Genomic DNA, 15,836 nt, shown 5'->3' with positions numbered 1-15,836 from the left:
CGCAGTGCCCAGCAGCAAACCTGCCGTTTCACTCAACCTTCTCCATGTTCTGAGAGGTGTTCCATCAGGGGTTTCAAACACACCGCAGCTTTCAGAAAAACACCGTCAAGTCAGTTACCATAGCAACCACACAGACCAAGTGTCAAACCAAACTGTCCAGCGGACGCTTTATTAAAAAACAGAAAAGGTACAAACAACTAAAACTATACACCAGCAGGAGGAGACGCTGCTTCAGGGCCGAGGAGGACGCATGCCAGGAGGAGGAGGGCCTGCAACACACACACACACACACACACACACACACACACACACACACACACACACACACACTTAATAAAAAGTCAGCTCTTGTGAAAACAGTAAAATGTCGGCGTGTTTCCAGACCTGCCCTGCGTTCCAATACTCACACTGCCATACTACTGAGTAGGGAAAAAAGAATGAGCATGCATACTTCATAGTAAACTACATACTTTGTAAGGGCAGCTGCAGTACATACTAAAAGTAAAAAGTAGAAGTATGAGATTTGGAACGCAGGGTCAGCTTCATGTTAGTGAGAAACTGGACTGTTGCCATGGTAACAGCCTCACCTCTCATGCCTGGGGGCGGCGGCCGCATGCCGGGGGGGGGCATGCCCATCGGCGCTCCACGGCCAGGAGGCATTCCCATTGGAGGACCCATTGGCGGCCGCATGCCGGGGGGCGGGCCCATCATCCCTGAGAACAATCAATCATGTTCAAACCAGACACCTGACATCACGTGACATCACGTGACACACTGTGGGGGTGACGACATCATACTCACCAGGAGGCGGAGCGCCACGGCCCATGGGAGGAGGCGGGCCTCCTCGTCCAGGAGGATACTGTGTGGGAGCGCCCGCGATGCTGGCGCCTGCCGCCGCCGCGGCAACCGTTCCCCTGCCCTGCGGGGTCATCACCTAGAAGACCAACAGGAAACCGTCACCACAGGAAGCCGTAACCACAGAGAGGACACACAGGCACGGAGCGGCGGTGGGCGTTACCTGCTGTGAAGGCCCGCCCACTCCTCTGACGGGTCCCGCCAGGCCGGCCGGCGCCTGAGGCATGGGAGCCCCGGCCGGGACGCCCCGCCCCGCGGCGCGGCCCACGCCCGGACCTCCTGCCACGCCCGCCAGGGGCACCCGGGCGATACCGGTCTGCGGAGAGAAGAGGTTACCATGGTTACTGTAGGACAGTGGTACTGCACCTCACATCCCAGCATGCTTTGCTCCTGTGGTTTAATTACTGTGTGTTAACGGGCAACTGAGGGCGACACTCACATCTTTAGGGGGCGGGCCCTCCACCGTCATGGAGACCAGGTTCTCCCCCCTCAGCAGAACCAAACCCAGAACCCTCTTCTCCTCGCGCTCCGGCTGCTTGGAGTTCTTGGGCCTGCAGAGGAACCGCTCAGAGTCAGACGCCCAGCGGCACATCACCTACTCATTATGTAAATGTTTCAGATGTTTATTCAGTGGGAATCTGACTCTTCATACTCATTTCCATGTGTCATTCACAATAATCCATATTAAATTTAGTCTTATGGGAAGTGTGTGTGTGTGTGTGTCTGCTCGAGGCAACACACCTTCAGTGGAAAGAGATAAAGACACGGTTTTAAACTTGGTGGGGAGAACATCTGCACCATGCGTCAAAATGACAGCTTCCATTTGGAGCCTTTGTCAGACTTTTATTCTGAAGAGCCAGAGGGTTAGGGTTCGATGTGGCCGCTCAATACTGATCATTTTAAAACTGCTGACGATCAGAAAATACCACGCCACTGAAATCTTCAACCCCTGAGAAGTAAATCGCATCAGTGTCGGTGAGCCAATCAGCACGCAGCACGCCTGTAACAAGATGTGATCAAGCTGCTGATTGGCTTGGGGTTCATAGTCGGGTTGGGAACGATAAACCGATGCCACCGGAAAACGGCTTTTACGGGCGAGCGATGCGGCTGTGTCTCAGATGAATCGACTGCAGAGCTGTGGATCGGACGTCGCGACACGAGGAGTCGCAGCCTGAGGCTTCAGTTTATCTCTAAAACAACGCGAGAGCTCATGAAGCGACTCTCGCGCTCCGCAACGTTACGTTCCCAACCCAAAACCTACAGTATAACTACAGTCACATGACTGACGACGAAAAACAAACACAAAACCAGATGTAAATATCACCAACAGCAGCGACGCCTTCGCCAGCTTCACCGCTGAAAATAGTTTTATAGTATAACAGTTTGCTTCTCTTTTCCTGGACTCATATTTGCCACTATTGACAATTTAAGCCACAGGATCTTTGTCATATATACACATTTTATTTTCTGGTTAACGTCTACATCAACAAATGTTAACTACTGTGCTGTTTTTGCACCGTATCGAATCGTTCTGGATTAAAAATATATCGTTTTTTAATCGAATCATGACCCCTGTATCTAGATATGCATCGAATGGGCCTCACGCCACACACACACACACACACACACACACACACACAACCAGGTGTCAGGAGGTGAGGGGTAAATCTTACTTGATCTTCCTGAACTCGTCGCAGTCGCACAGGATGAGGTTCATGTGTTTGTCGAAGGCCTTGAACGTCCCGATGAAGATGCGCCCGTCCTGCAGGATGCACCTCATCCTGTAGTCGATGTGCTGCAGCATCTTGCTGCTTTTACCCACCGTCTGCAGGACACACACACACACACACACACACACACACACACACAGGTTATACACTCTGCACACACAGCACGTCACACACACCAACACACAGAGGGCACACACTCCTGCTGATCACATGACCAGGGAGGAGCAGAGGAAACACCGAGGAGCTCAGCAGGGACAAACTGCCACACCACAACTGCTGCTTACTAACCCTAACCACTAACCCTAACCCTAACCACTAACCCTAACTCCAACTGCTGCTTACTAACCCTAACCACTAACCCTAACCCTAACCACTAACCCTAACTCCAACTGCTGCTTACTAACCCCAACTAATCAAATCAATGGATAGTGTTAGCAGCTCAAGCTAACACAAAGCAACTAGTTAGCTGCTTCTGCATGTAGGAAACACGGAGACGAGCCTCAGCACCGCTAACCCCAACCAGGACTAACTGACCCCAACCAGGACTAACCGACCCCAACCAGGACTAACTAACCCCAACCAGGACTAACCGACCCCAACCAGGACTAACTAACCCCAACCAGGACTAACCGACCCCAACCAGGACTAACTAACCCCAACCAGGACACACACACACACACACACACACACACACACACACACACACACAGCCCTACGTTAGCCTGTGTTTACTAGCTTCATGCTAAACAGCTTCTCTGCACTAACCAGAGAGAGAGAGAGAGAGAGAGAGAGAGAGAGAGAGAGAGAGAGAGAGAGAGAGAGAGAGACAGACAGACAGACAGACAGGCAGACAGGCAGAGAGAGAGACAGGCAGACGGTTCTAAACCCACAGAGCGGAGATACAAACACACCGAGCCGCTAAGCTAGCTCCACTGAGTCTGTTAGCTTCATGCTAGCTGCCCTGTGTGTTTGCAGGCTTGGAGCTAGCAGCATGCTAGCTTCGTGCTAGCTTCGTGCTAGCATGCTGCTAGCTCCGGTGAACAGCGTGCAGGTGAGCGGCCCAGGTGAGGAAGGCCGGGGCTCGCAGCGCACTCAGGCCGTGTCCCGGCTCCGCGGCCCGGGCGCAGCGCGCGGCCTCGGGCGCGCGGCGGGCAGAACGTTCTGCTAACGTTCCACCGTGGAACCTGCCTGCGGGACGGAAATGGCCCCGCACGGCGGACCCGCACACACGCGGCGTGCGGGCCGGAGACGCTCACCATGTCGGCTCCTCTGATGCCTCCGATCCGCGCGGATTCACCAAACTGATCAAAAAAATTGACCCGCGAAGCTCCGCTCGAGCGCCGCCGAGTCCGTCTTTATGGGGATTTACAGGAAGTGACGTAGAACGCCGTCCGCTAGCCTCAGAGCGGGTCCGCGACCCCTAGGGGCTCCGCGGAGGAACTGCAGGGGGGTCGTGAAATTTTTGGCTGATTTGACTATTTTTTAAGAACTTTTTTTTTTTTTTTTTTTTTTTTTTTTTTTTTTTTTTTTTAAAGATGTTTACTAGATTTTTTCCCCCACAAATTTAAAAGTCTTTAAATACACATTGACATGAATCTAACATGTAGTGAATGGATAAATGGATACCAAATAGGTTGTCTTTCAGTCAGCAGTGCACGTGTTCAGCGAGGCTGATATGAGTCTCCACCTGGCAGCCTCCATCCTCACCAGGTGAGATAAGGTGTGAGCCACTCATCAGGGTCAGACGTCTCACTGATGTGGGCGGATGTGCGCCATCCACAGGTGGCTTGAGGATGTCCCTTCTACCTGTGTGTTTCAAATAAAAACATGAATCTCTCAATTATTTTAATAGTTCAGTATTGTTTGCAATGTTACAGATATGTTTATTCATGGCAGTGGCACTAATAGGCCATCACTTATTTTGTTTCCACTTTACCTTGCACATTTAAACTTGAATAAATAAACCTGTGTATCGTTTGAATAGATTAGTATTGAATGCACAATTACAAGGTACATTTCTACATGTCACTGGGCCCAGTTTAATATAAAACACAATTTTATACAATATATATTGAAGGGGGTCCCTGCTCCATCACTCGATCAGTTTGGGGGTCCTTGGCTTGAAACATGTTGAAGACCCCTGATGTACAGAAATAACACTGTGATCGGTTAATGGGGCAGCTGAGATATCCGAATTAATTTTATAACAAAGGAGGTGGCTGGCAATCAAATAATCAGAAATCAAATACCTTTCTAAGGACCAAAAATTAAACCAATTATTGAGTATAGAAAACAAAATGAAAGAGTGTAAAGCAAAATCAAACTTACGGCTTCAGAGAGACCTATCGATCCTTGGCAGAATTTATCCAACAAAGATGGAATGTTTTGTCATACACTAACACCATCCCAAATTAACTGATTAAAGCTATCAACCAAATTAACTTTAACTTCAGCTGGACAAACAAGCCACGTTATATGAAAAAAAGTATGATCACCAGTATGGTGAAAGAAATAGAGGAGGGAGGACTAAAGGCTATTGATTTTGATTGCCTTAATGGAACTTTAAAATCTAACTGGCTAAAGTCTTGGATCAAATATAATAATTCTTTTTGGTACTGTATCCCAAAATACCTATTTAATAAACTTGGAGGTTTGAAATTTCTTCTTAGAACAGATTTCAATATAACCTGTATATACCTGTATCACTACCAGAGCTCCACAAACAAAGACTGTCATACTGGAAAATGTTATACGTCCACAGCCTCTCTGCCCACAGGCCAGTGCTCTGGGATAACACACACACACTGTACCGGAACAGATCCTTGCTTCATGACGATTGGTATGAGAAAAATATACGGTCTATAATTGATTTGACTGATTATGATTGATTATGATTATGATTGAATATGACTGATTTGAACTCCGAGCAGTTTGTGCAGCACGGAGTCTGGAGGAGCACCTGAGTGGCACCTGAGCGGCACCTGTCCAGGTGGAGCTTCGGGCCGCTCTCCTCAGTCTGGCTCCTGCTGATGGACGGCAGGTCAGACCTCACCTGCACCTGTTTCTGATTTATTCTCTTGTGTTGTCATTTTATTATGAAGCTCTGCCGAGCGACACTGCTGCCAGGTTCACACCTGGGTGCCTGGGTTCAGCAGGAGGGGGGTGTTTGGATGGTACGTGTATGTGCATGTGTGTGTGCGTGTGTGTGTGTGTGTGTGTGTGTGTGTGTGTGGGTGTGGGTGTGGGGAGATATTTTATTATATTTTTCAGTAAAATTTTGTCCCAGCACTTCAATGTGAAATTATCAGATGTAATGATCAGGTGTGATGACAGGTGTGATGATGGTGTGATGATGGTGTGATGATGGTGTGATGATGGTGTGATGACAGGTGTGATGATGGTGTGATGATGGTGTGATGATGGTGTGATGATGGTGTGATGACAGGTGTGATGATGGTGTGATGACAGGTGTGATGACAGGTGTGATGATGGTGTGATGACAGGTGTGATGATGGTGTGATGACAGGTGTGATGATGGTGTGATGATGGTGTGATGACAGGTGTGATGATGGTGTGATGACAGGTGTGATGACAGGTGTGATGATGGTGTGATGACAGGTGTGATGACAGGTGTGATGATGGTGTGATGACAGGTGTGATGATGGTGTGATGATGGTGTGATGACAGGTGTGATGACAGGTGTGATGATGGTGTGATGACAGGTGTGATGATGGTGTGATGACAGGTGTGATGATGGTGTGATGACAGGTGTGATGATGGTGTGATGACAGGTGTGATGATGGTGTGATGACAGGTGTGATGATGGTGTGATGACAGGTGTGATGATGGTGTGATGATGGTGTGATGACAGGTGTGATGATGGTGTGATGATGGTGTGATGATGGTGTGATGACAGGTGTGATGATGGTGTGATGACAGGTGTGATGACAGGTGTGATGATGGTGTGATGACAGGTGTGATGATGGTGTGATGACAGGTGTGATGATGGTGTGATGACAGGTGTGATGATGGTTTGATGACAGGTGTGATGATGGTTTGATGACAGGTGTGATGATGGTGTGATGATGGTGTGATGATGGTGTGATGATGGTGTGATGATGGTGTGATGATGGTGTGATGATGGTGTGATGACAGGTGTGATGATGGTGTGATGATGGTGTGATGATGGTGTGATGATGGTGTGATGACAGGTGTGATGATGGTGTGATGATGGTGTGATGATGGTGTGATGATGGTGTGATGACAGGTGGGCATCAGGTGGTGACTAACAGGAGGCTCGTGGTTTGGCCTTATTATTAGATGATGGATGTCGGCGGCTCCGTCTCTGTACAAGGAAACAAACTGGCTGGGCAGCTTGATCACGACACCTCTTTTTTTCTTTTCTTTTCTTTTTTTTTTTAAGTTCCTTCTCATTTATTTTGAAATATGTCACAGTAACAGTTATAAATATTATAAATATTGATTTTTGGTATTGTCTTTACATATTTTGTTTGCTGATTTCATCACAAGTTTCTGGTAATTTTTTTTGCTAATTGTCTGGTGTTTTTCTTTTTTTTTCTTTTTCTGTCATTTATTTTTTCATGAAATTGTCTTGTTTTTGGGAAACAACATGACGTAATATTTGGGGGGCGTGTCAGTCTTTGTTTCAGGCAGACAGGTGAACAGAGCTCAGCTTTTCACGTTTTGCTCTGCGGTCACTTTCTGTTTCAGTTCAGTGCCGCTGCTCTGTCACCTGCCCGGTGTGTGTGTGTGTGTGTGTGTGTGTGTGTGTGTGTGTGCGCGCGCGCGCGCGCGCGTGCAGACAGACTGCAGCAGCGCATCCTCCTGCCTGCTGCATTCATTTCTATTTATTTCCCACAGTCGGTCGCCATTTTGGCTCCGGCACAGACCGCATTCTAATTCCAGGCAGTGATTTCCTGCGGGCCGGTTGCCATGGTAACCCCGGTCCTGATGCTGCCGGTCGCGCGCCTCAGTGAGGGAGACTCGGTGACTCACCGACACCGTCCGCGCGCGACAGCAGCCCGGCGGAGGAGCCGTGATGGCGACGAGCAGCCATGGTGGTTAGCATCGGCCCCGCGAGCAGCCGCAGCCCCGCCGAGCAGCCCCGGTCCCGGTCCCGGTCCCGGTCCCGGTCCCGGTCCCGGTCCAACCCCACAGCGAGCCGCAGCGCCGCCGGACGGTCCCTGACTGTTAATGAGGCGCCAGACTGTTGCTGCTGAACTACCGCAGTGCTCCAGAACCAGAACCCCGTGACGTCACAGCGGAACCAGAACCCGACAGAACCAAACGGATCAGGAGCCTGCAGGGCTCAACAGGTACACACACACACACACACACACACACACACACACACACACACTGACGTGCAGGGCCTGGAGCTCCTGATGTCAACAAACATCTGATCGCATTTCATTTTTCAGTCTGATTCCAATAAACCTGCAGGCCTCAACTACCCCTCTACTCTACTCTGTTCTATTCTATTCTATTCTGTTCTGTAACGTTATATTCTACTGTATTTAATTATCTAGACCCTGGAGGAGACCTGCCTTTTCTTGCTCAGCACAGTTTTGTGGTTCTGTTGTTGTTGTGGAACCTTTGAGGGAACCTTGGCGAGCTGCCTCTGATGGACAGGTGGATGGACAGCTGGGTTCTTCCAGCGCTGTGAGCCAATAGGAAGGCGGGGGTGTTCCCTCCTGTACACTGACCTGGAGTCAGGTAGGTTTTCTGTGTTGTGACAGGTGTGTGAGGTGCATAGCGCCCCCTGCTGTCTCACACCTCCATGGTTCCTCTGTCGCACGCAGGTTGACCTCAGCATCTGCCCTGCTGAGTTAAGCTCCGCCCACCATTGGCATTACTTCCTGTTTGAGTGCAGAAGACAGCCAATAAGATGAGCCAGCTGCCAGAGGCGGAGCCAGCCCCAGAGGTGGAGGGCAAGGTAAGGTACCCGAACGGTTCTGTTCTAACAGAAAGGAACATGACGCTCTGGGTTCCTTGTTGTTGGCCGGCAGTAGAGGTGGGGAAAAAATCCATTCATTTTTGTATTGTGAGTCTTTTTTGTGATTTATTTAATTGATTTTTTAAATTACTGAATTTAATAATAATAATTATCGAATGTATGACAAGGAGGCTAAATATCGCTCCAAAGTTCAGCTAAATTTTGTTGAGGGAAAAACTATCATGTCTGTTTCCAGCGGCTCCCTCGAGCCGTGGGGCCTAAACAGTCTCGGAGCTGCATCAGTTGCTTTGACTGGAAAGCTGAGACTCTTGTGGATTCAATGAGCCACATTTGATTCCTGTGTGATGATGTTGGCCCCCACAGCAGCCATTTCACTGCAGGCAGAGACTTTTGTCAAACTGGACGTCGCTGGAGAAAATGACCTCTAGTGACCTCTAGGAGAATCACAGCCTCATCAGACTTTACACACACAGACTAGAGGAGGATCACAATAAATCATAATATCTAATTACAAACCCTTACTGATGCCCCCACATAAAATAATAATAACTGATTCTTTCATAATAAATAATCACCTTCAACCTGAGTTCAAAGTGAAAAGCACAAAAAAATCTATAACGAATGTCTGATGGTATCTGGAATGAAGAGATGAGAACTTCCTGAGGCAAAGTGTGTGTGTGTGTGTGTGTGTGTGTGTGTGTGTGTGTGTGTGTGTGTGTGTGTGCTTGTTGTGCTGTACTCTTGAGGACTAACAGCTGAGAAGTCGCTGTTGTTGTCGGACACTTTGGCCCGTCCTCACACAGGAACCAGCCGACTGCGTCTGACCGGACGGGCCCAGGAGGTGCCCCAAAGTGACCTGAGTAAACGTGTGTGTGTGTGTGTGTGTGTGTGTGTGTGTGTGTGTGCAGGTGCAGATGTGGGCCCAGTCTCTGGTCTACACCCTGGAGGAGTTGGAGTGTAAGATCTGTTATAACCGTTACGACACGCGGAGCCGCAAGCCGAAGCTGCTGGGCTGCCTGCACCGCGTCTGCGCCAAGTGTCTCAAGAAGATGGTGGACATGGGTGAGTCCGGCCGCCGGTTCTCTGCTGATGTTCTCCCAGGTTCCACATGTATCCTTATGAAGTCGCGGTTCACACGCTGACTAGCTGCACAGCCCCGCATTCAGTCTGATGTTGGGAAATGAAAAATGCTTTTCTTGCATCAGGAACCCCTGAGAGAGAAATGAAACAGCCTTTATTCTGTCAAAACTATTTCAGAATTGCTGCTTTGCTTTCTCATTCAAAAGCTGTATCACTTTAATTTTTTATTGGCCAATTTCATACACCACAGTAGCAATTTAGATTATATGTTTTGTTTTTTTTTACATTTTAAAATATATTTTCAATTAATATGATCACTTTTACTTTTTCACTTTTGTACCACAAAAAAATCTATAATTCTTTTGTTATTCATATCTGAATTTTTTATCCATTTTTAATATGTGTCTAACGTATATTTTGAAAAAGGGCTGCCGGCGCTGACAAAAAAAAAACTTTTTTTTTTTTACTTCGACTTTTTGACGGACCCTGAAGTCGATGGGTGGACTTTCACGTTAATGCCCTAGTGCCGACTGTGCAGTTTGCTGGAGGAGGGGTCACGCTGTGGGCTGGTGTTTCTGGGCTCGGCCTCGGCCCCTCAGCTCCGCCCAGAGCAGCTCCATAACGGCGTGGCCGGCTGAGTTTGGGGTGGAAGAAGTTGAGTGGCCCGCACAGAGCCTCAACCTCAACCCCATCCAACACCTTTGCGATCAACTAGAACGGAGACTGGGAGTGAGAAAATAAATTCAGAGGGTTTACAGCGAGGTGCAAACCACTGGTGTCACTTAGGAACAGGAAGGCCAGAAAGCCTGGCCCATTCTAGAACAAGGTTCTCTGGACCGATGGAAGGAAAATGAACTAGTACCAGAATGATGGGAGGAGCATGAAAGTGTGGAGAATGAAAGGAGCAGCTGAGGAGCCAAAGCAGAGCCCATCATCTGTCCAGCGTGGAGGAGGCAGGGTTATGGCATGGGCCTGTATGGCTGCTGATGGCAGCAGCAGGATGAGTCCTGATGCTTATAGGGCTCATTCAGCCCCATGCCACCAAGCTGACAGGACGTGCACCAACACTGCATGTGACGCAGTTTGTCCAGTGACTTGTGAGCCTCTGAAAAGGGCCTGACAGGATGAAACTGGCTGTAATCCCTAAACAGTTAACGCCATGTTTTTGTTTTGTTCAGCCCCTTAAATTAAAGCTGAAAGTCTGAACTTCAGTCACGTCTTGATTTCTGCATTTCAGCTCCACCGTGCAGAACAAGGACCAAACCATCAATATACCCAAATACTGACAGACTTAATACTGACTTTATACTCAAATCTGCAGTTCAGATTCACCTCATCACTCCATCACCTCATCACTCCATCACCTCATCACCTCATCACTCCATCACCTCATCACTCATCACCTCATCACTCCATCATCTCATCACTCCATCACTCCATCATCTCATCACTCCATCACTCCATCACCTCATCACCTCATCACCTCATCACTCCATCACCTCATCACTCCATCACTCCATCACCTCATCACCTCATCACTCCATCACTCCATCACTCATCACCTCATCACTCCATCACTCCATCACCTCATCACCTCATCACTCCATCACTCCATCATCTCATCATTCCATCACTCCATCACCTCATCACTCCATCACCTCATCACCTCATCACTCCATCACCTCATCACTCCATCACCTCATCACCTCATCACTCCATCACCTCATCACCTCATCACCTCATCACTCCATCACTCCATCATCTCATCATTCCATCACTCCATCACCTCATCACTCCATCACTCCATCACCTCATCACTCCATCACTCCATCACCTCATCACTCCATCACCTCATCATTCCATCACTCCATCACTCCATCACCTCATCACTCCATCACTCCATCACCTCATCATTCCATCACTCCATCACTCCATCACCTCATCACTCCATCACCTCATCACTCCATCACCTCATCACTCCATCATCTCATCATGTCATCACCTCATCACTCCATCATCTCATCACTCCATCACCTCATCACTCCATCACTGCATCACCTCATCACTCCATCACTCCATCACTCCATCACCTCATCACTCCATCATCTCATCATGTCATCACCTCATCACTCCATCATCTCATCACTCCATCACCTCATCACTCCATCATCTCATCACTCCATCACTGCATCACCTCATCACTCCATCACTCCATTACCTCATCACTCCATCACCTCATCACCTCATCCCTCCACCACCTCATTACTCCATCACTCCATTACCTCATCACTCCATCATCTCATCACTCCATGACCTCATCACTCCATCACTCCATCACCTTATCACCTCATCATTCCATCACCTCATCACTCCATTGCCTCATCACTCCATCATTTCATCACCTCATCACTCCATCACTCCATCACCTCATCACTCCATCACCTCATCACCTCATCACTCCATCACTCCATCACCTCATCACCTCATCACTCCATCACCTCATCACTCCATCACTCATCACCTCATCACTCCATCACTCCATCACCTCATCACTCCATCACCTCATCACTCCATCATCTCATCATGTCATCACCTCATCACTCCATCATCTCATCACTCCATCACTGCATCACCTCATCACTCCATCATTCCATTACCTCATCACTCCATCACCTCATCACCTCATCCCTCCACCACCTCATCACTCCATCACTCCATTACCTCATCACTCCATCACCTCATCACCTCATCATTCCATCATCTCATCACTCCATCACCTCATCACTCCATCATCTCATCACCTCATCACTCCATCACTCCATCACCTCATCGCCTCATCACTCCATCATCTCATCACCTCATCACTCCATCGCCTCATCACTCATCACTCCATCACTCCATTACCTCATCACTCCATGTGATGTCATCTCATCACTCCATCATCTCATCATGTCATCACCTCATCACTCCATCACCTCATCACTCCATCATCTCATCACTCCATCCCTCCACCACCTCATCACTCCATCACTTCATTACCTCATCACTCCATCACCTCATCACTCCATCACTCCATCATCTCATCACTCCATCACCTCATCGCCTCATCACTCCATCACTCCATCACCTCATCACTCCATCAACTCATCACTCCATCACCTCATCACTCCATCACTCCATCACCTCATCACTCATCACCTCATCACTCCATCACCTAATCACTCCATCACCTCATCACTCCATCACCTCATCACTCCATCACCTAATCACTCCATCACCTCATCACTCCATCACGTTAACTAAATCTCTTTCTGTTGTTTTTCTGTTTTTCAGGCGAGTCGTCACCTTCAGTCATCAGCTGTCCCTTCTGTCGCCATGAGACTCACGTCCCAGACGAGGAGGTGAGACTCCCTCTGCTCCTCCGTAAGAGGAGATCAGCTGCTCCTCCTTCATGCTAACCAGGAGATCAGTCTGACGTCTGATTGGTTAGTGGAGCTGTGAGCATGTCTCTGTGTACCTGTGCAGGTGTGGCTGATGGAGGACGACAGGCATATCCTGGCCGTGCTGTCGTGTCAGGACCGTGCACGGCGAGGCGGCGGTGGCGGCGGGGGCGGCGGTGGTGGAGAGGTGGTGCTGAGCCCCAACAGTCTGACCGGTGACGTCACTTTTCTTTCTGCTCTCTACTTTTTCTGATGAAATATTTAAAGGTCAGGTCACTGACGCTGGATCAGATTTAACAGACAAGAATTACAAATATTCTTGGGTGGAATAATTTTCCTGGATCCACCTTTAGCAACTTTTCGTTTTCGACAAGGCCTTCAGGTAGTGAACAGACACGTTGCCCAGCTGGTCAGCTCGTCCCGTTACAGCACCAGATTTTTTATTTTTTTATTTTATTTTTTTTTATTGCTTCAACTTTCAGAGTCACTTGAACTCGAATCTGAAGTGCAGTGTCACACCAATCCACTTCTGTTTCTTAACTAGCTTTCAACAACACTGCCACCCAGTGGATATAATGGACATTACACACTCTCTTTAAAGAGGAAGAAGGCCTCATTTATCCACTTCCTACTAAACACTGGAAAATCTACAAAAATCCATTTTTTGTGGCGGCAGCTTGGAAACAAGTAAATCAACGTGAAATGTAAACGTAACTTTTTGATCCAGTCAGATACCAAGACCATTAACAGCAGCACTACGCAAACTAGCATCCATGATATCCCTGGCTCTGGAGAAAAGCAGATATTTAGTCTTGTTTGCATTCAGAACTAATTTCAAATTAAAAAGTGAATCTTGGAATTTGTTAAAGGCTGGTTGTGGCTGAGAGATGCAGAACTGTGCCATCCCTACAGGGGCGGAGCAGCGATTTTGAAAGTGTGGGCGATCTAGGGTTGGGACATGAGCACCGTAACCTCCTACCTTTGACGTCTGCTCCAGTCTCCACAACATGCCAAATCAAAATGAATTTCATGCAAAAATACTTCTAATTATAATTATGATGATGAAGTTAACAACAACAATAATAATAATAATAATAACAATAAATTATTGTTGTTGTTGTTGTTGTTGTTGTTGTTGTTATTATTATTATAGGCATATCTTATAAGATACTATATTCACCAGCATTCACACTTTAACTTTCTCAGCTGCTTAGTTCAACATCTCATAGTTAAAAACAACAACAACTGTGAACTATTGGAGCAGTCAGTTCTACCTTCTTCAGAAGGATTTTACTGTTCAAGTGAATATGGTCTCTGCAAATGAGGAGGTGACTTCAAACAGGTCTCTTTTATAAACAAGTGTATTGAGTATCTACTCAAAATATCCAAAGGTGTTCCTTCTATTGTCTTTACAAGAAACCAACTCTTTGGCAGTTGCCTGCCTGTCCAGCAGGTCAGGCTTTTCCTTGTGAATATGGCACACAGCTAAACTGTGGAGGCGTGTTTGTGTCCGAGTGCTTCGAAGCCATGTCTTCAGCCTCCGGAGCCACTGAGCCCTCTCTCTGCTCCAGCTGACACTGGGACAACAATAAGCAATCTCACAAGTGTTTCAACTTGATCAAAGAGGCCATGGACCTCTTAAATTAACTGTGTCCTGTCCTGCTGAGGTTGATGCATGATGGGACTGCTTCTCCTGAACAAGCAGAACACAACAGTTACTGTGTTTACATGGTATTTAGCATCCCGGTTTTGATCAGGATTTTTAAGTACCCCGTTTTTGTGTTTGTGCATGTAAACACCATATCCCGAATTCAGAAACCGGGTTATGCCCACCGTGTGCGCAGGCGCCAGAGTGACGCAGCAGATAAACAAGCAACATGGCAGCAACGAGAGCTTCCCATTTTTGGAGTGATGAAGAGACTGAAATTTAATGAAAGAACTCAACATAACTACTGGCGCTTTTCCACGAGCACCTACTCGGCTCAACTCAGCTCGCCTCGGTTTCGGTCGTACCGAGTAGAGCCGAGCCGAGTAGGTGCTCGTGGAAAAACGCCATACATGTTCAGATGGCAGAAGACACAGAAATGCCGACCTGTTGCGGACGAGCTACGTGACGCTGGATTTCCACCTCACGCTGTTGAACAAGTTAGGTCATGGTGGAAAATATCGAAGAAGCACTACTGAGGATTTACTGACGCTGAGCCGCTAGAAGCCTCAGAGGTCTCGTGTTTGTCCTCCTTCTAAATATAATAAATATATCACACTTCCCGCTCAATCTGTTGTAAACAAAAGACGTAAAAGACGTAACACACGCCTGTGCAGAGAGGATGCAGTGATCAGGAAACGGGTTTCTGGTATTTATCATGTTTACAGGGATATTCTCTGTGTTCCATGTAAACATCATATGGATATGCTCAAAGGGATACCAAAGACCTTGTAAACAGTCAGTGATAGGGATGAGTTGATGAAGAGAAAAATAATTTTAAAAAAGGTTTCAGCTCAAACAAATAACCTTAAGTTACACCAGTAAACACCTACATAGAATTAACACAAAAACAAAACTAATGTACTCCTATAAAACTGGATGACTGAAATCAACCGGAGCAAAGGCCTATCGAGTCCATGTCACTTATATGTCTATTATTTTGAAAAAGAAGTCAATCTTCTTCTGCCTTTTTGCTTTGTGCATCTCCTCGTATCTAGCATGACAAAAAGGACAATGAGGCTGCTGCCTGAACATGTAAAACTCATCAG

General features: G+C 47.6%; 2 protein-coding genes across 2 annotated transcripts in view; one reads left to right on the top strand and one right to left on the bottom strand.

Annotated features, from left to right (window-relative positions):
• Window positions 1-140: 140 nt before the first annotated feature.
• Window positions 141-3,997, bottom strand: snrpb (small nuclear ribonucleoprotein polypeptides B and B1). Its single transcript, XM_030051026.1, has 7 exons — window positions 3,842-3,997; window positions 2,529-2,680; window positions 1,295-1,406; window positions 1,019-1,171; window positions 802-934; window positions 588-713; window positions 141-269 (listed from the first exon to the last, which is right to left on the bottom strand). Exons 1-7 carry the CDS (start codon window positions 3,842-3,844, stop codon window positions 232-234), a joined length of 717 nt encoding a protein of 238 aa, XP_029906886.1. The 5' UTR covers window positions 3,845-3,997; the 3' UTR covers window positions 141-231.
• A 3,808-nt stretch (window positions 3,998-7,805) lies between these two features.
• The window catches only part of LOC115358898 (E3 ubiquitin-protein ligase RNF182), a 10,889-nt gene continuing 2,858 nt past the window's right edge, over window positions 7,806-15,836 (top strand). Inside the window, exons 1-6 of the mRNA XM_030051024.1 lie at window positions 7,806-7,921; window positions 8,135-8,321; window positions 8,408-8,541; window positions 9,471-9,624; window positions 12,976-13,043; window positions 13,168-13,297. Coding sequence (XP_029906884.1) covers window positions 8,494-8,541; window positions 9,471-9,624; window positions 12,976-13,043; window positions 13,168-13,297 — 400 coding nt within the window. The 5' untranslated portion in view covers window positions 7,806-7,921; window positions 8,135-8,321; window positions 8,408-8,493. The remainder of the gene's footprint in view (window positions 7,922-8,134; window positions 8,322-8,407; window positions 8,542-9,470; window positions 9,625-12,975; window positions 13,044-13,167; window positions 13,298-15,836) is intronic.

The sequence above is a fragment of the Myripristis murdjan genome, chromosome 5 (assembly GCF_902150065.1).
Source record: "Myripristis murdjan chromosome 5, fMyrMur1.1, whole genome shotgun sequence".
Taxonomy (NCBI): domain Eukaryota; kingdom Metazoa; phylum Chordata; class Actinopteri; order Holocentriformes; family Holocentridae; genus Myripristis; species Myripristis murdjan.
Note: the sequence above shows the minus strand (reverse complement) of the source record. Positions and strands in the feature narration are given on the sequence as shown.

Coding starts and splice junctions, on each gene's coding strand:
- snrpb (XM_030051026.1), bottom strand. Junction 714..801: donor CCGTGGCGCTCCGCCTCCTG/GTGAGTATGATG, acceptor GATTGTTCTCAG/GGATGATGGGCCCGCCCCCC. Junction 270..587: donor GCCGCCCCCAGGCATGAGAG/GTGAGGCTGTTA, acceptor TGTGTGTTGCAG/GCCCTCCTCCTCCTGGCATG.